The sequence below is a fragment of the Antechinus flavipes genome, chromosome 3 (genome assembly GCF_016432865.1).
Source record: "Antechinus flavipes isolate AdamAnt ecotype Samford, QLD, Australia chromosome 3, AdamAnt_v2, whole genome shotgun sequence".
In the NCBI taxonomy this organism is placed as follows: Eukaryota; Metazoa; Chordata; class Mammalia; order Dasyuromorphia; family Dasyuridae; genus Antechinus; species Antechinus flavipes.
Window position 1 is genome coordinate 516,016,482 of NC_067400.1, and position 19,615 is coordinate 516,036,096.

Consider the following 19,615-nt stretch of genomic DNA (forward strand, 5'->3'; position numbering starts at 1 on the left):
AGGTGATATATAAGTGCTCATTACCTTTCCTCTTCCTCTTTCCCATTCTTTGTAGGTTCTAATTGATAGAACAGTCTTTCTTACATGGAATGAAAATTTATTGGTTGATTGTAGTCAACTCTAAATGGCAGAGAGTGGTACCCTAAATAAATCAAATCCATGAACCCAGGCCTTTCAATTTTAATTTTGAAGAATATCAAAGCTATTTAAATGGCTTTATTGGCCTGCTGGACTTTGGCCTCCTCAGTAACCATCAGGGCCTGTTTTAGAACCTTGAAGAAAATGTTTCCTTCCTATTCTCTATTTGTCAACTGGAGGAAGAGACGATGTGGCAAAATAAGCATCATATTTGAGTCCTGTTTGAATTCTAATTCTGCTACTTAATATTTTTATAATTATGTACTAGTCACTTATCTTATTTTGGGCCTCTTTTCTATAAAATTCAAGAGTTGAAAGGTATTTCTAGTGCTAAAGTCTATGCATAAGGTCTTTATATAATAGGCCATAGTAGTCAATAAAAAATTAAGTAGCTTCTATGTTGCAGGCACTATATTAAGCTCTGGGGATACAAAAATAAGCAAAAAATAATCCCGGCCCTAGAGCTTATAATCTAATAGTAGTTGTAGCAATGGAGAGATATTTTAGAGGTCAACAAGTCCAGCATTTCCCAGGCTAGAACCTGGAATTCTTGTTCCCCAAGATATAGAAGTGATTCAGTGAGAAAAAAACAAACAAACTTGTCTTTTAGAACCCACTGGCCACTGAAGCCACAGCCAATATGAGATAGAAAGTTGTAAAGAGAGAATTCAGTAATTATAGTCAATTCAGTGGTCTGGGAGAGAAGGAAATCTCAAGAAGTGCAATGTAGTGGAAATAGCCCAGGACTTGGAGGCAGAGGACGTAGTTTTGAGTGTTTGGGCAAATCTCTTAATTCTAAGTAAGTACATCCACCATGCTATGATATACTTGAATGATTGAGCTTCAAGTTTTGGAAGAAACTCAAAGAGTTCATCCAACCTGTTCCTGCTATAATGAATGTAGCAAGTAGCTAACCAGCTTTCCTTTATAGAAGTTTAGTGATGGAGAAATCACTAGGCCCTAGGTAGTTCAATGATTGTTCAGAAGTCTGTGTGATCTTAGGTATCCTTTCTTTGAACCCCTAAAAATCTCTTTTCTCTAAATCCAGACTCTGTCTGGCTTTCTCTTCTGCTGCATATTCTAAGGTGGAGTGGTCACTTTTCCTCAATTTTTCATTATTTTTCTATCAGTTCCTCCTTGTTTTTAAACATCAGATCAAAAATAATATTTTCCTTCATTTATTTGTCCACTTTTTGAAGGATGTGTTTGTCATCAAGGCAATTCAGGAAATTTTTAGCTGCAGCTCCACTTTTATCAGAAAGAGAATAATAGCATACATGGAGAAAAATGAATCCTCACCATTGTCATGTCACATTTATGATTTCAGATATTATCTACTTAATTCTTCTGTCCAGGTGGTTGATAGCATTAACTTAGTGATAATATTGCTTCTGTTTCTGCCTCTTGAGTCAGTTTCCTGCCTGTGGAGTCAGGAAGATCTGAATTCAAATTCCATCTCAGACACTTATTTGTTGGGCAGGTCACTTCACCTCTGCTTCAGTTTCCTCAGCTATAAAATGGGGATAATAAGACCTGTATCTCAGTAGTGAGAATTGCCTGGTATGTAGTAAGTACTATAAATAATTGTTAGCTACATTGAGATTTCTATTTTCTTTCCTTGTTATCCTTTTGTTTTTTGTGTATTTTTTGTAAATATATGTGTGTATAGTTTTTTTTTCTTTTATATATCTAAGGCTATGGACACTATTCTTGATTTTTGCCTCCTATGGATTATTGGGGATGGGGAAAATGAGATATGGATTGCTATTATTCTTTGTGCATTTCAACTACTTGCTTTTTAAAAAATGGTCATTGGTGTTTCTATTAAGCTTTTGTTTTCTTTTCCTCTCTATCCTTCCAATTTAAAAGAAAAAAAAACTTTCATAACCAATATATGAAACCAACCAGGCAAAACAAATTCCCACATTGCCCATGCCCAAACAGCTATGTCTTACTTGGCATCTTAAACCTGTCACTCTTGCCAGAGGATGGATTGCATACATTATCATGAGTCTTACGGGATCTTGACTAGCTACTACACTAATCTGAAGTCAATGCAGATTCTTTGAAAGGGATATATCTTGGTAGATAGATATGGTGTTTGTTCTCTCTTTCTGTTTCATTTCATTTTAAAGCCCTTTTGATTAGACTCACAATCTTCTAGGTAAGTAACTTTTTACCTGTAGGTACATTTTATTTCTGCTCAGAAGTCTATCCTTATGTTTTATAATGTTACCCATAAATTGAAAACCCACACTGTTTTCTTAATGACCCTCCCAAACCTTCTTTTCTTTTCTAAAGACCTTTGCTTTTGCTTTTTTTATTTTTTATTTTTATTTATTTTTAAAAACAGAATAAAAAAAGGAAAAAAACAGGACAGGGAAGCAAAACAAAACAGAACACAGTCATATATACCACAGAACATCAGGGAGGATTAAACATATATAACAAATTACTAGTACAAGAAAGGATAAATAACAGTAGAAAAAATTATATTCACGAGTGTCCATCTTTTCTTTATTGCCTTGTAGATTGTTCTTTTGTTCTCTGCTGGGCACTTGCTTTTTTACTTTAAAAAATTTTTCCCCTTTCATCCCCCTTAAGCAGGCTATAATTTATGTATACATATATAGATATATACATACACACACATACTTAACCCTGCCCATCCCCATCCTCACCCCTGACATACACCCCTTTCCTATCCCTATTAATGCTTTGTTTTAATTTTACTATTTAACTTGCCTTGGTATTACTTAACTTTGCTTGTCTTCTTCCCCCACCTTTTGCTCCCCCCTTCACCCATAGCTTCCCCCTTTTTTTCTTTATATACCTTTGGTATATATGTAGTGTTGCCTATTTAATCCATTCCCAATGTGAGTACGTTTTCAGAACTATAAGTCTTTCCCACCTCCCACCCCAGTGTCTATTCTTCTTCTGTACTTCATTTGTATTATATAATTACTATTTTTACCTTTACTCTGCTTACAATTTTTCTTTTGAACTACCCAATTGCTGATGTCAATTTTAAACATATGGCATATGTTTCCATGTAAAAAACATAAACAGTTTGTCCATGTTAAATTCCTTGAAATTGGTCTTAGATACTGGCTCTTACATGTCAAATTTTCTATTGAGTTCAGGTTTGGTTGAAAGAAAATCCTGAAAATCTGCAAGTTCATTGAATTTTCTTTTTTGTATTCAATACTATGGATAATTTTATTGGATATGATACTTTTGAACACAAACCTAGTTCTTTTGATTGCTATTATATATGTTGTGACTGTTGATCAGTCCTATACAATTGTAACAGTAGCTCTAGTATGGTTGAATACTTTTTTCTTGTTTCTTGCAAAATTTTCTCTTTGATCTGGGAGTTTCAAAATTCAGCAATAATATTCCTATGTATTTTCCACAAAAGATCTCTTTGAGGTGATGATAGGTGGATTTTTTTTTTAATTTCTACTTTCCCCTCATGTTCTATCACACCAGGACAATTTTCTTGGATTATTTCTTGCATTTTGTGTCGAAGTTCTCTTTTTTTGGTCACAGTTTTCAGATAGTCCAATTATTCTTATAGTTTCTCTTCTTGATCTCTTCTACATATCTGTTATTTTTCTTATGTTTCACATTCTGTTCTTTTTTGTTATTCTTCATATTTTGTTTTGTTATTTCTTGGTCTCTCATAGCTTCACTGGCTTCCCCTTGCCCAATTCTAATTTTCAAAAAGTTATCTTTGGAAATCTGTATCTCCTTTTCTACTTGGATAACTTTTTCCTCTAATCTTCTTGGTTTTTTTCTTGGATGATTTTTAGTTTTAGTTTTAGTTTTTCCTCAATGTCTCTTATTTTATTTTTAAATTCTTTTGTGAGTTTTTCTATAAATTCTCTCTGGGCAGGGAGCCATTTCTTGTTACTCTTTGTAGTAAAAGAAGCTTTTTTTTTTTTTAACTTTAATGTCTTCCTCTAAAGATGAACCTTGGCTTGCCCCATTCCCATAGTGAATTTCTATGGTTGAGTTCTTTCTTCTTTGCCAGTTCATTTTCTTTTTTAATGGGAAGTATTAGTGTAAGCATCTCTAATCATGAAGTGGGGTCTGGTGCCTCTAGCTTCACTTCAGCTCTCCCCTCTGATCTGGGACCCCAAAACAAAAGCTCCCTCTTCCTCAAGTGCCTGCAGCCAGCAGCATCCCTGCCCTACCGCTTCTGCACTCATGGGTGTGATGGTTCCTTCTTGTCCAGAGCTGTGTCTCTGCAGCAAGTTGGGTCTGGCTTTCCTGATCATCAGTGGTTCTTTCAGTCTTCCTGGATTCAAGACCTCCAAGTCTGCAGAATGTATGGGATGTGAAAATATCTATGGTTCCTGCTGAGGCTCCAACAAAACCCAGCTTGCTCCAGGGGTCCCTATATGGTGTTTCTGCAGAGATAGCTCGGATGTGTCTGCCATTCACACTGATTAATTCCTTGCTTGGGGTCTTTTTTTGAATTTTCTTGAGTTGTACCAGGAAGACCACTGTCCTGACTAAAATCTTCTTCATCTTTCACCCATCTATGTTTGCAATGAGATGGAAATTTGTTCTGTTTATGGGGGAAATCTGGAGAGCTTGAAATTTACTCCACTTTCTTTCCAGAATCCTGAAACCTTGCTTTTGACCGATAGCAGTGAGAAAAACACTCTTTTCCCATAACACCTTTCACTTTCTTGGTCCAACATATATAATCCTTACTACAATTTTCTAGATTCCTATTGATTGTCCTGTGACAAACTGGAAGAGTTTGGTAGCCATTGTCAGTGGCAAGTTTTGGGATTGGGAGACTCTCCATTACATTCTCTGAATCTACCAACAGACCTCTGTTATTCATACCAAATTGACAAATAGTCATTTCAGCCATAGAATCAAACAAATTCCTCCCCTCCACAGACAAGTAATAACTAGAATTTTGTTATTCTATTAGTACATTTCAAGCCTAATAATAGTGTCCTATGACCAGATTATTCTAGGAAATTATGATCTAGTCCAACTGCCTCAAAGAGGAGAAAAATTGGGACTCAGAAAGGACAAATCATTTGTTCAAAATCATATAATTTATGGCAAATCCAGGACCAGAGAGAGGTCTCTTGGCCACCACTGCCCCAAATGACCACTGTTCTTAAAATCTGGTAAGTGTTAGAAAGGTTGGACTAAGGCTATTTTATTGGGCAATGCCACATCAACAAGGAAATCACCTAGGCAAATGGGGGCTTTCAGGAGGCTAATTGATTTCTTTCTCCCACTTTCCTCTTGCAAGAAGACAATCATCCTTCCTCTACTGTTATGGAAGGTAGAAGAAAAGATTTGTAATTCATTCTGATTTCCTGTTCTTTTTCCTTAGCTGGCACCAGAGAACACTCAGATGGCCTTTGAGAAAGCTATTGAACATGGTGCCACAGGGCTGGAGACTGATGTCACCCTCAGGTAAGAATGGAAGGCAGGGCATTTTGTGTCACAGAGACTCCACCTTACCAACATAGACATGTCACCTCTTCTCCCCATTATGCAGGTACCAACTAGTTATACCTTTCACAAGAGCAAATTACCTTCCATTCCACAAAGAATCCCCCCTCCCCAAACCAGACATAAATACAGTTTCCTTCAATATAGGCAAGTTACTTTATTCCCTAAATATACATGTACATGTACAAATTCATGTACAAATAAATTATGTACCAAAATATTCATAATAGAGCCACTCTTTCCATACATTTTCCAGTATCCTGTCTCCATACCAAATAAACGCCCCCAGCATACTATATTCCCACACATACACACAACACAACAACATAATACAACTTCTCTATGTATAGTTGTGATGGCCCAGATTGATCATTCCTTCAGCATCATCTTTTTCTAGATCCATAGTCAGCTTAAATCATGGCTTGGCGCATATCCAGAGAGAACACACATCCTCAGATACATATAGAAAGACAGGAACTAATGTCAGAGTCTTTGTTAAGAGCAAGAGGAAGGTAAAGAAAATTGGATTGTATATGGATGGTGGTAGTGGGATGGAACCTGCAGAAGGGAGAGGAGGACACAGAGCATTAAGAGACTAGAAACATGAATTCAAGGTCAACTTATTTCATAATTTTGCTTGTCTTGCCAAGTATGACAATAGCAACTATCAGCAGACCCATGCTGGCCCTTTTAATAACTTGAACAAATATATATAGAAAGATATTGGAAGGGTCAGCTAGTTTTATCTTCTGTCTACTACATTCTAATGATGAAAGCTTTCTCCACTCCACACCACTCCATCCCCAACTTATGCTTAACCAACTATCTAAGACCACATAGTATCAAAGTTGGAGACCATAATTCATTCCAATAAACATATACTCATAAGCCAACAACTACATGGAGACCCCTATATATTTCTAGGGTCTACCACTATTTTGAAATATAACAAAATGCAGTCAAACTCTTCATAATAGCAGAGATCTGTCAGCCCAGGCAGTAAGCATTTGAGTGGAGAGAAGACTTCAGACTAGCTGGGCATATTACATTAAGTACAACCTCAGGATAACTGGAATATAAATATCAGAGCTTTTCACATGCTGATGGTTGTCTAAAATGGGCCACATCATTGTAGGAGAGCCAGAGAATATGATAGCACTTCTCAGGTTTAATGAGAATTCAGGGTAACTCTGGCTTGTGTGAATCTGGGTGGGTTCTTTTGATTTTTAAAAATAAGTTTTATTGGTATCATTTGCTTTTTTTACATCACCATAATTTCCTCTCACTATCCTTCCCCTTCTGTTTCTCAGAGTCACCTCATATAACAAATGATATTTTTAAGCTAAAAAGAAAGTTTTTAAAAATAAGTATAATTGATCATTACACCAAAATATTTTAAAATATGTGTGCTGTATGTTGTGGACCAGGGAATTAATTTCGTTATATTTCAAAACAGTATATGGGGTCTCCATGTAGCTGTTGGGTTATGAGTATATGTTTGTTGGAATGAATTATGGTCCTGATCTTTGATGCTATGTGGTCTCAGATTGTTGGTTAAGCATGATTTGGGGGTGGGGTGGGATGGAGAGAATTACTACATTAGAATGTAGTAGCCAGAAGATGAAATTAGCTGACACTTCCAATTGTCCTCCTTTGGAAAATGCCAGTCTAGTAAATGCCCCTTCCTTGCCCTCTGTCTGTCCACAGTTATGATGGTGTTCCTTTCCTCATGCATGATCCCACCCTGAGGAGAACAACCAATATCCATGAGATCTTGCCGGATTTCACTGACATGCCTGCCTCTATGTTCACTTGGCAAACCCTGGAAACCCTGAACTCAGGCCAATGGTTCCTCAAGGTAACAGGGCCCAGGTTGGAGCTGGCCAAGCTGGAATGACACACAAACCTCACTAATTGGGTCCTCATATTATCAGAATTATAGTATTTTAGAGTTCTAAGGGACCTTAGTAACTATTTAACCTTGACCCATTGATGCCTACTACAACCTACCCAACAAGTTAGTGTTCTGCCTCTGCCCTTAAAGTTCATGCTCATTTGGGTAAGTCACCATTAATGTGACTGTTGGCAGGAGAAGAGAAAAAATAAAATCATAGACTTGAAAAGGGAACATAAAATTCATTGATTTTGTCTTAACTCCTTATTTTATGAGGAAACAGATCAAGCAGGAATAAAACTAGTTACTCAGATATGGAAAGATTTTGGGGAGTGAACTGAGATTTCTTCCTCAAACAAGTACTCCTAAAATATTCATCCAGTTCAAAGGAATATTTTAGGTCAACTTCTATTTCAAACCACAATCCATGAGCCCCCATCTGATGCTTCTTTTAACCAGAACCACACCACAGTACACATGATCTCAAAGGAAAGGCATCTAATTGAACACAATATTAAGGTAGATAATGAGGAAACCCCTCTCTAACCCCTTCAAATGATATAGTATTTGTAAAGCACTTAGCCCAATGCTTGACACACAGTAGGTATTTAATGTTTGTGCTCCTCTCCACCCTGCCTCTTTCCTTTCCCCTCTATTATAAATGCAAAAGTGCACTCTCCAAAGATGCAACATTTTTAGTGGGAAACAAAATATGTAAATCTTGGATAACTCATGCTCTTAGGGCCTTAACACAGAGGCCTAATAAACAGATTCATTAGTCCATGCTTCCTTCAATTAAGGTTGAACAAACCAGGTTAGAACAAATTAATAGACTTAAGATACAGGTTTAAACACTCAGTTTGTATAACTATATACTTACAAAACTACAAGACTATATTTTAAAGAAATTACAAGGGATTCATTTCTTTGATCAGAAATTTGGAGAAGTTATTACAGTATGGGCTGGAACATTTTGTTTGTTGATTTTTTACTTGTGTTCCTTTGGTAAATGTGTAATCCTGGGTTGTCTCTATGTTTTGCTTGTATTGAGATGTTTTATTTCAAAATTACTTCTTGCTTCTCTTTTTTTTTCCAGATTGTCTTTCTCTTATGTGTATTTGTACTCCCAGTAAGTTTTTCGTTTTTTTTTTTTTTTTTTTTAGGGGGGGGGAGACTTGCTATCCTGAATTAATGTTTTTCTATTATGATTATTTTTTGCTGTGCACACCTTAAATTATACACTCATAGTTTTTATTTCTTTTCTAAATCACTCAGGAACATTTTGTTGTTGCATACTCTTTAGAATCCACAGGTCTTAAGACTCATAAAGTGTTAATTCATGTTTCTTTGCTGTGCAATATATTTTTTAAAAATAGTAATAGCTTTTTATTTTTCAAAGTACATGCAAAGATAGTTTTCAACATTCACCTTTGCAAAACCTTGTGTTTCAAATTTTTCTCCTTCCCTCCTTCCCTCCTCCCTTCCATAGACATCAAATAATCCAATAGAGGTTAAATATGTGCACTTCTTCTAAAATTTCCTCATTTATCATGTTGTACAAGAAAAATCAGATCAAAAGGAGAAAAAATGAAAAAAAAATAAGCAAGAAAAGGATAACAAAAAGGTGAAAATATTATGTTGTGATACACATTCAGTCCTCATAGTCTCTTTCTGGATGCAGATGACTCCATCACAAGTCTACTGGAATTGGCCTGAATCACACCTCCTTGGTGAAAAGAGCTAAGTCTAGCAAAGTTGATCATCACATAATCGTTGTTATGTGATTTCACTTATCTACTCATTTCACTTATCATAAGGTTCTACTCATTTCACTAATCTTCAGTTCATATAATTCTCTTCAGCCCTTCTGAAATCAACTTGCTGATAATTTCTTATAGAACAATAACATTTCATTACATTAATCAGTCATTCCCCAAATTATGGGCATCCATTCAGTTTCCAGTTCCTTGCCACTATAAAAAGAGCTGCTACAAACATTTTTGCACATATGGGTTTTTTTGGCCTCAAACACTTAATATTTCCTAGCTGTTTGACCCTAGGCAAGTCACTTAATCCCAATTGCCTCAGCAAAACAAAACAAAAAAAATGTTTTTTTCCCCCTTTATTATGATCTCTTTGGGATACAGGGATAGAGGCTAGATTAAAAGCTATAGACAGTTTGATAGCCTTTGGTCATAGTTCCAAATTGTTTTCCAGAATGGTTGAGTGAGTTCACAATTCCACCAGCAATGTATTAGTGTCCCAATTTTCCTACATTCCCTCCAACATTTATCATTATCTTTTCCTGTCATCTTAGTCAATCTGAGAAGTGTGAAGTGGTACCTCAGAGTTATCTTTATCAGAAATCTTGGATGTAAAATTTTTCCCCCCAGTTTTCTACTTCCCTTCTAGTCTTGGCTGCGTTAGTTTTGTTTGTATAAAAATTTTTGACATAATCAAAATTATCCATTTTGCATTTGGCCATAAGTTCCTTCCTTCTCCACATGAGAGGTAAAATAGTCACTTGTTCTCCTAATTTGTTTATAATATCACCCTTTATGTTTAAACCATGAATCCATTTCAACTTTATCTTGGTCTAGGGTGTTAGGTGTTGGTTAATTCCTAGTTCTGCCATATTATCTTCCAATCCCAGAAGCTGGAGTCTTTGGTTTTATTAAACCTTAGATTACTGTAGCTCATTGACTATTGTGTCTTATGAAGTTAACCCATTCCACTGGTCCACTCCTTTGTTTCTTAGCCATTACCAAATGGTTTTGATCACCCCTGCTTTATAATTACAGGTCTGGTACCAGGCCACCTTCATTTGCGTATTTTTCATTAATTCCCTTGACATTCTTAATCTTTTGTTCTTCTTTCAGATGAATTTTGGCAGTTTGATTGGTATGGCATTGAATAAATAGATTAATTTAGTAGAATTGTCATTTTTATTATATTAGTTTGGCTTACCCATGAGCACTTGATAGTCTTCCAGTTGTTTAGATTTAACTGTATTTGCATGAAAAATGTTTTGTTATTGTGTTCATATAATTCCTAATTTTGTCTTGCCAGGTAGACTCCCAAATATTTTATTTTATCAACAGTCATTTTAAATGGAATTTCTCTTTCTATATCTTGCTGCTGGACTTTGTTATAACATGTAGAAATGCCATTGATTTATATGGATTTATTTAGTATTCTATAATTTTGCTTAAGTTGTTGTTTCTAGTAGTTTTGTAGTTGATCCTTTAGGATTATCTAAGTATGCCATCATATCATCTGCAAAGAATAATTTTGTTTCCTCATTACCCACTAATTCCTTCAATTTCTTTTTCTTCTCTTATTGTTGAAGCTAACATTTCTAATATAATATTGAATAGTAATAGTGATAGTGAGCAACCTTATTTCATCTTTGATCTTATTGGGAATGCTTTTAGTTTATCCCCATTACATATGATGCTTGCTGATGCTTCTTATCATTTTATTTTTATTTATTTATTTTATTAAATAGCTTTTTATTTACAAGTTATATACATGGGTAATTTTATAGCATTGACAATTGCTTTTGTTCCACTCTTTTTGTTCCAATTTTCCCCCTCCTTCCCCCTACCCTCTCCCCTAGATGGCAGGGTGACCAGTAGATGTTAAATATATTAAAGTATAAATTAAATACACAATAGCTTCTTATCATTTTAAGGAAAACGACATTCATTCCTATGCTCTCTAGTGTTTTAATAGTAAGTATTGTACTTTGGCAAATGCTTTTTCTGCAACTACTGATATATGATTTTGTTAGTTTGGTTATTGATATAGTCAATTATGCTAATAATTTTTCTGATTTTGAACCAGCCCTGCATTCCTGATATAAATCCAACTTGGTCATAATGTATTATCCTGGTGATTAATTGCTGTAGTTTTGCAATATTTCTTCAGAGACATCTGTATAATTTTACTTGATCAAGAGGCCATATTCTCTTTTGTTATTGATATATTTCTGTTGGTTTATCTGCTTTTGCCTAAGGTCTTTAACTGAGTTTTCTTGTTTAAAAAATTGGCAATATTAGTTTTTTTCTTCTTAATAGTTCTCCATTGCTCATTAACTTTTTATTATGGTTTTCCTGGGGACTGGACCTTAAATCCATTTAGGCCCCCTCCTTTACTGGAAGTTTTGTGATTTCACAGCCTCAATTTCTTCCCCAAGTAACTTCTGGGAGGATAGATTTGACTCTAGCTGAATGCTGAACTCTTCCTTCAGATTTAATAGGGTTCCACCTAGTCACATACATGTCCTTGTGTTTCTCAGTTCTTTGGCTGAGCTCTTTTAATAGTCATCAAATAACCTCTTTGCTTTACTCCTATATTTTTGAGGAAATTTTTCATTGATTTTCCATTGAAAACAATGCTATCTTATCATTTTGACTACCTAATTAAAAATGGGACCTTCCATGGTTATGTTTTTGAGTGATTCTTAAAAACCTATAAATTAGTACCATATTTTATTAAGACTTTTACTGTATTTATGTAATCTTTTTTTCTTGTGTTATTATAGTTATTTTCCTACTTTCAGACTTATCACTGTATCCTTGGTATAAAAATCCATCTTGATCATTATAAATAATACCGTGGTAGATTAATGCATTCTCTTTCTTAGTCTAATTTATTTTTTGCATTGCTAATCATTAATGAAATTACTATGTAATAATCTTTTCCCTCCATTATATTGCATTAGTTTGAATTCAAGACTATAATTATCTCATAAAGGGAATTTTGCACAGTGTACATTTTAATTGTTGAAATTTTTTTAGCAAAGATATTACTATTTGAGTATTTGATAGAATTCACTTGTAAATTAATTTGGAATAGAACTTTTCCCTTTGATGATGAATTTACTTGCTTTCCCTTTCTAAACTTTTAGTTTTTATTATCTAATTCTTATTTTGTTAGATTGTTTTATATTTTGGCTGATAATTATCCATTTTGTATAAGTTTTCTGGTATTTAATTAGAGATAATTTAGGGATTTAGTTATTTTTTGTTTCCTTTCTGTTCAATGTAAATTCAACTTAATCATTTTTATTTTTGATAATTCATTTTTGGACTTCCGGTTAAGATGGCGGAGAGGAGGCTCACAGTTGCATAAGCTCCGCGCTTTCTCTCACTATCCACTTCATTACAAGCCTCTGAATCAATGCTTGACTGAAAAAAAACCCACATATAGTTACCAAGAGAAGCCATCCTTGAGATCCGCCAAGAAAGGTCTGTCTTTACTGGAGGGCTGGGGCGGTTTTAGATCGGGCGCAGGCTGAGGGCAGCGGCAGTGAGAGCACGGGAGCAGAGCTGAGAGGGGGTGGGGAGTGATCGTAGCCGTCTCTGCGGGGAGAGCTTCGCTACAGGTTTGGAACCTGCAGCAAGTCAACAGCCCAGCAGAGAAGCTAAAAACACCGGGGCTGAAGAACACAACCGCAAACAGCTGGAGTCTCTCAGGACCTGGCCCCCCCCCCTTCCCCCCCCTCAGTGACTCAGCACGCTTTGGGATCACAGAGCGCAGGCGCAGCACAGTCCTGCTAGTGCCTCACTGCTGCCCCCTGCAGTCTGTAGAGGAAGCTCGATAACACACCCAGCCCCCCCCCCCAAAGAAAGACTCCAGTTTTTTCTGTTTTTCTTTGCTAGTTTGTCTCTGATTAATAGACAGAATGAGCAAGAAGCTGAAGAGGACTTTAACCCTTGACAGCTTCTACACAGATAGAGAGCAGACTCTAAATCCTGAGGAGACTAAAAACAGGCAGTCCCCAGGTGATTCCCCAAAGGAGGAGATCGTCTGTTCCTCAGCACAGATGAACCTCATAGAAGTGATTAAAAAGGCTCTCACAAGGGAGCTAGAAGAAAAATGGGGAAAGCAGAGTGAGGCTTGGCAAAAGGAGAAGGAAGCTTGGGAAAAGGAGAGGGAGGCTTGGCAAAAGAGCCTGGAGAAGTCAGTTAAAGAGAGAGTGGATAAAGAAGTAAAATCCTTGAAAAATAGGATTAGTGAACTGGAAAACAAAATTGGCGAAATGGAAAAAAATTCCACAGAACAAAAGAACTCAATTGGACAATTAGAGAAAGATTTTAAAAAAGTGAGTGAAGAGAATACTTCACTGAAAATCAGAATTGAACAAGTGGAACTGAGTGACTCGAGGAGACAAGAAGAATCAGTCAAGCAAATCCAAAAAAATCAAACAATGGAGAAAAATGTGAAATACCTTCTGGGGAAGACAACAGACCTGGAAAACAGATCCAGGAGAGACAATCTGAGAATCATTGGACTCCAGAAAAACATGATGAAAAAAAGAGCCTGGACACTGTCTTCCAGGAAATCATCAAAGAGAACTGCCCAGAAGTCATAGGAACAGAGGAAAAAATAAACATTGAAAGGATTCATCGATCACCCACTGAAAGGGATCCTAAAATCAAAACACAAGGAATATAGTGGCCAAATGCCAGAACCCTCAGATGAAAGAAAAAATATTGCAAGCGGCTAGAAAAACCCAATTCAAGTATCAAGGAGCCACAATAAGGATCACCCAGGATCTGGCATTTCTAGTAGTTTTGTAGTTGATCCTTTAGGATTATCTAAGTATGCCATCATATCATCTGCAAAGAATAATTTTGTTTCCTCATTACCCACTAATTCCTTCAATTTCTTTTTCTTCTCTTATTGTTGAAGCTAACATTTCTAATATAATATTGAATAGTAATAGTGATAGTGAGCAACCTTATTTCATCTTTGATCTTATTGGGAATGCTTTTAGTTTATCCCCATTACATATGATGCTTGCTGATGCTTCTTATCATTTTTATTTTTATTTATTTATTTTATTAAATAGCTTTTTATTTACAAGTTATATACATGGGTAATTTTATAGCATTGACAATTGCTTTTGTTCCACTCTTTTTGTTCCAATTTTCCCCCTCCTTCCCCCTATCCTCTCCCCTAGATGGCAGGGTGACCAGTAGATGTTAAATATATTAAAGTATAAATTAAATACACAATAGCTTCTTATCATTTTAAGGAAAACGACATTCATTCCTATGCTCTCTAGTGTTTTAATAGTAAGTATTGTACTTTGGCAAATGCTTTTTCTGCAACTACTGATATATGATTTTGTTAGTTTGGTTATTGATATAGTCAATTATGCTAATAATTTTTCTGATTTTGAACCAGCCCTGCATTCCTGATATAAATCCAACTTGGTCATAATGTATTATCCTGGTGATTAATTGCTGTAGTTTTGCAATATTTCTTCAGAGACATCTGTATAATTTTACTTGATCAAGAGGCCATATTCTCTTTTGTTATTGATATATTTCTGTTGGTTTATCTGCTTTTGCCTAAGGTCTTTAACTGAGTTTTCTTGTTTAAAAAATTGGCAATATTAGTTTTTTCTTCTTAATAGTTCTCCATTGCTCATTAACTTTTTATTATGGTTTTCCTGGGGACTGGACCTTAAATCCATTTAGGCCCCCTCCTTTACTGGAAGTTTTGTGATTTCACAGCCTCAATTTCTTCCCAAGTAACTTCTGGGAGGATAGATTTGACTCTAGCTGAATGCTGAACTCTTCCTTCAGATTTAATAGGGTTCCACCTAGTCACATACATGTCCTTGTGTTTCTCAGTTCTTTGGCTGAGCTCTTTTAATAGTCATCAAATAACCTCTTTGCTTTACTCCTATATTTTTGAGGAAATTTTTCATTGATTTTCCATTGAAAACAATGCTATCTTATCATTTTGACTACCTAATTAAAAATGGGACCTTCCATGGTTATGTTTTTGAGTGATTCTTAAAAACCTATAAATTAGTACCATATTTTATTAAGACTTTTACTGTATTTATGTAATCTTTTTTTCTTGTGTTATTATAGTTATTTTCCTACTTTCAGACTTATCACTGTATCCTTGGTATAAAAATCCATCTTGATCATTATAAATAATACCGTGGTAGATTAATGCATTCTCTTTCTTAGTCTAATTTATTTTTTGCATTGCTAATCATTAATGAAATTACTATGTAATAATCTTTTCCCTCCATTATATTGCATTAGTTTGAATTCAAGACTATAATTATCTCATAAAGGGAATTTTGCACAGTGTACATTTTAATTGTTGAAATTTTTGTAGCAAAGATATTACTATTTGAGTATTTGATAGAATTCACTTGTAAATTAATTTGGAATAGAACTTTTCCCTTTGATGATGAATTTACTTGCTTTCCCTTTCTAAACTTTTAGTTTTTATTATCTAATTCTTATTTTGTTAGATTGTTTTATATTTTGGCTGATAATTATCCATTTTGTATAAGTTTTCTGGTATTTAATTAGAGATAATTTAGGGATTTAGTTATTTTTTGTTTCCTTTCTGTTCAATGTAAATTCAACTTAATCATTTTTATTTTTGATAATTCATTTTTCTTTTTTAGATATTTAATGGTTTATTGATTTTATTGGTCTTTTAAAAACAGCTCTTAAATTATTTATCATTTCAATCTTTGTTTCCATCTTATGTAATTTTCAATTTCTTCTTCTGTATTTATTTAGCTTTTGGCAATTTGTTTTCTAGTTACTGAAGTTTCATGCTTAGTTCTTCAATCTTGAAGCAATGGGCAAAAGTTTCAGAGGCAGAGTTAGGCTCAGTAGTTTAAAACTTTCTAACAATACATTGTCCAAATATGAAATGGGCTTACTTTTGACTAGAAGTAATCTAGATCTAGAATAATAACTAGAAGTCTTGGAGTGGAGTTTGGAGGAACACTTCTCAGATAATTTGTAGTATTGAGGATTCCTACTTAGACATGAATTTGACTAGATAGCCCATGAGCTCTCTTCCAATTCCAATTGTGTGATTTTGTAAAAAACAAGAGCAGAAAAGTTATTTAAGGAGATTTATCCTGCTTAGTATGTGAGTGACACATATCATGGAAGATAGGAAATGTTTGTCCTCACTACTGTTTGTCTACACCAATTTATTTATTGCTGTCATCACTTATTTTAGGCTAAATCATATAGATACATGGCATCACTGACAAAAGAAGAAGAAAAGATGGCAAAAAATCAGTCAATTATGAAGCTAAGCAATTTCTTGAGACTAGCAAACAAAGAAAATAAATTGGTGATATTTGATCTCTACCGACCCCCAAGGAAACATCCTTACAGAGATACATGGATCATGAAAGTGTTAGACGTGATGATAAATGAAGTTGGGATTAAAAGCCATCTGGTAGGTCAATTAATCAATATTTTTTAAAGCACCACACTGTGCCATACACAGTGGGTTAACATACAGTGCCACACACTGTGGGTTAGAAGGAGGGATAAGAGAGAAAGAAGAATGGGAAATTTAGCAGATAATTCTAATGTCCATTCATTTCTTTCACTTTCTGAAGACTTGAACATACATGAAGGTGGGGCAGTTGAGGAACTCCTAATGTAGTGTGGAAAAGGTTGATATTGGAAGATCTAGATTCAATTCTAGTTCTGCCACTTACTGCCTTATAATTTGGGCAATCATTTAATAGAGATTAATTAGATCTTGATTTTTGTCATCTGGAAAAAGGAGATGATACTTTGTGGGGATTTGTGAATTATAGAGTGTGGTAGAAATGTTAACTATTCTGTGCATGTTTATTTTTTGAGTGGGTTCTTCCTAATAGGAATATTCATTTGCAAATATGCTAGCCTTGAAATAGTAATATTAGCCAAGTTTTACTTGGAACTAAGTGAAATATCAATCTTCTTTTAAGAGAAGCATAACTATTCTAGATGTAGCTGTTTCTTGGCCATTTGCCTATTTTATGCTTGTGAGTTCCACTACTCACACCAAACTTTTAAGATTTATAGCTAAAAGGGACCTTAGACACCATTTCTTCCGATTCTATTTTATAAATGGGGAAAACAGTACCACAGTGAGGAATGCTCTGTCCAAGGTCACAGAGTAACTAAGTAGCCTAAGACTGATCTCTCATGAAGATATCAATCTCCAGCTTCAGTGATCAGCATAGGGCCCTCCTCATTTGAGACTAGGTTCATGGTATTGGACAACTGAAAAAATAATATTCTTGGAGTACTCTGTTCTGAAAAAACTTCAAGTTCTTCAGAAAGAACTTATCTGATGAATGTTTGTTGGGATGTCATTTTCTTTCTTTAATGCTGTTGGATTTATAAGGATGGAGCCAGTTCCAAATAGAACTTGGGGGAGGTGAGGTTTGATTCAATCAAGAAAAAGGAACACTTGGGGACAGTGAGTGCAATAGAAGAGAAATTAAATTTGTACTTCTTAGCCTCTGAAAGCATAACTAGAAGCATCTGATAAAAGCTGAGAGATGGCAGATTTAGACTTGATGTAAGGAGAAAATTTCCTAATAAAAATGGCTGAAAATAGAATTTACTGGGTGCCTTATAAGGTAGTAAACTTACCATAATTGAAGTTTTCTAAGTACAGGTGATTGACATTACAGAGGGGATTCTTCTTTAGACATCGGTTAAATCGGATGCTCTCTGAAGTCCATTCTGACTCTTTGAGGCTGTTTTAGGGACTCTATTTCCTCTCCACCCCATCCCCTCTTATTTGGTATAGTAAAGAAAATTGCCTTTGATCCTTGGCTTTGCCAGTTACTGGTGTGCAGTGCCTTTTCTTTTTTGTTTGGGCTGTAATTCCCTTATCAAGCAAAAGGAAGTTTTGAATTAGACCCTTCTAAGACCCTCTTCTAGGGCCTATGACTCCTTGGAATTTCTCATCTGTCAAATGAGAATGCTAATGACTTGATTTATTTGGCATTTCTATGAGGATCAAATGTGCTAACATATGCTAGTACTGGCCTTCTGAATCTGAATTAAAATGCCTTCTAATATGCCCATATCTTGCCAGTGATCTAAAAGCTGGTGGTCTCTCTGCTTTTTATAGGTTCTTTGGTTACCAGGGCAGTTCAGGGCAGATATTCAAATGATAGCTCCGGATTACATACAAGTGCTGGGAAAGAAGCTGCCTCTTCCTGACCTTTTGAGAATGGGAATTAAAGGATTGAATCTTGCTTACAAGGACATGAACAGGAATGATGTCAAGTAGGTGATTCTCCACAAAGGGATGGGGATATCACTATCCCCTTCTATCCTAAAATTTTCTTATATCTTAGCATTTTTCTACACTAGAGGGTTTAATTTGGAGGTCCATGAACTTGGGTGTTTTTTTTTTTCCCTCATTATTAGCATAGTTGATGAGGTTGAGGATGGCAATACCTAGTTCAAAATAAACATGCGACGAATTCACAATGGCCATTTTCTTTTCCAAAAGATTGATTTATTTAGGGGAAAGGGTTATAGACAAAATGAAGGGATACAATAGATACCAGGAGTGGCAAATATTGAAATAGAGTTGGGAGAGCATATTGTTAGGAGAGAAAAAAAAGGCAGCTTCCCCTGGGGAACTCACAATCAGGAGAAAGGAAATACTCTATGAGGTATCTGGCAGGTTAGACTTAACAGAGGTAGCTTAAGTAAGAGAATGGTGCCATTAGAAGACACTATGAGGGAGAGAAAGAGAGTACCTCATAGTGGTAGGCTTAGTCCCAAAGAGAATTTAACAAAAATGTTCATCATAAGTAGATCTTTTATAGGGAAAATATATCCTCAGGGGTTTCTCAGTTGCAAAAGCTAGAACTCAAAAGGGAGGATACTAGATCTAGTGCTGACACTTGGAAAACCAAATCTAAACCCTGCTTAAAGATTTGCTAATCAATATTTCAAAAGGTCATTTGAAGATACCCAGAAGTTAGGGATAGCAACTATGGGAGTTGCTAAAGAGTTCCTTCATAGTCTGGGAAAGGTACATTCCCTTCAAGATTGTCTTAAAGGTTGTGAGGAATGTTTATTAACTATAGACTCTGACTTCACATTATTCTACACCATCATGATTTGGCAGTTCACATTATAATGATAATTGAATATCACTATAATTTGTTTCCTTTATATTCATATGTATTTTATTTTGTTCATTATTTTGTATATATTTTTGGTATATATATATATTTTTGTATATATTTTGTATATATTTTATTCTGACGAATCC

At 35.2% G+C, this 19,615-nt stretch overlaps 1 protein-coding gene across 1 annotated transcript in view; it reads left to right on the forward strand.

Annotated features, from left to right (window-relative positions):
- The window catches only part of GDPD4 (glycerophosphodiester phosphodiesterase domain containing 4), a 54,936-nt gene that overhangs the window by 30,533 nt on the left and 4,788 nt on the right, over positions 1–19,615 (forward strand). The window contains exons 10-13 of the mRNA XM_051987059.1: positions 5,510–5,592; positions 7,339–7,489; positions 16,547–16,771; positions 18,455–18,612. Of these exons, the coding sequence (XP_051843019.1) occupies positions 5,510–5,592; positions 7,339–7,489; positions 16,547–16,771; positions 18,455–18,612 (617 nt within the window). The remainder of the gene's footprint in view (positions 1–5,509; positions 5,593–7,338; positions 7,490–16,546; positions 16,772–18,454; positions 18,613–19,615) is intronic.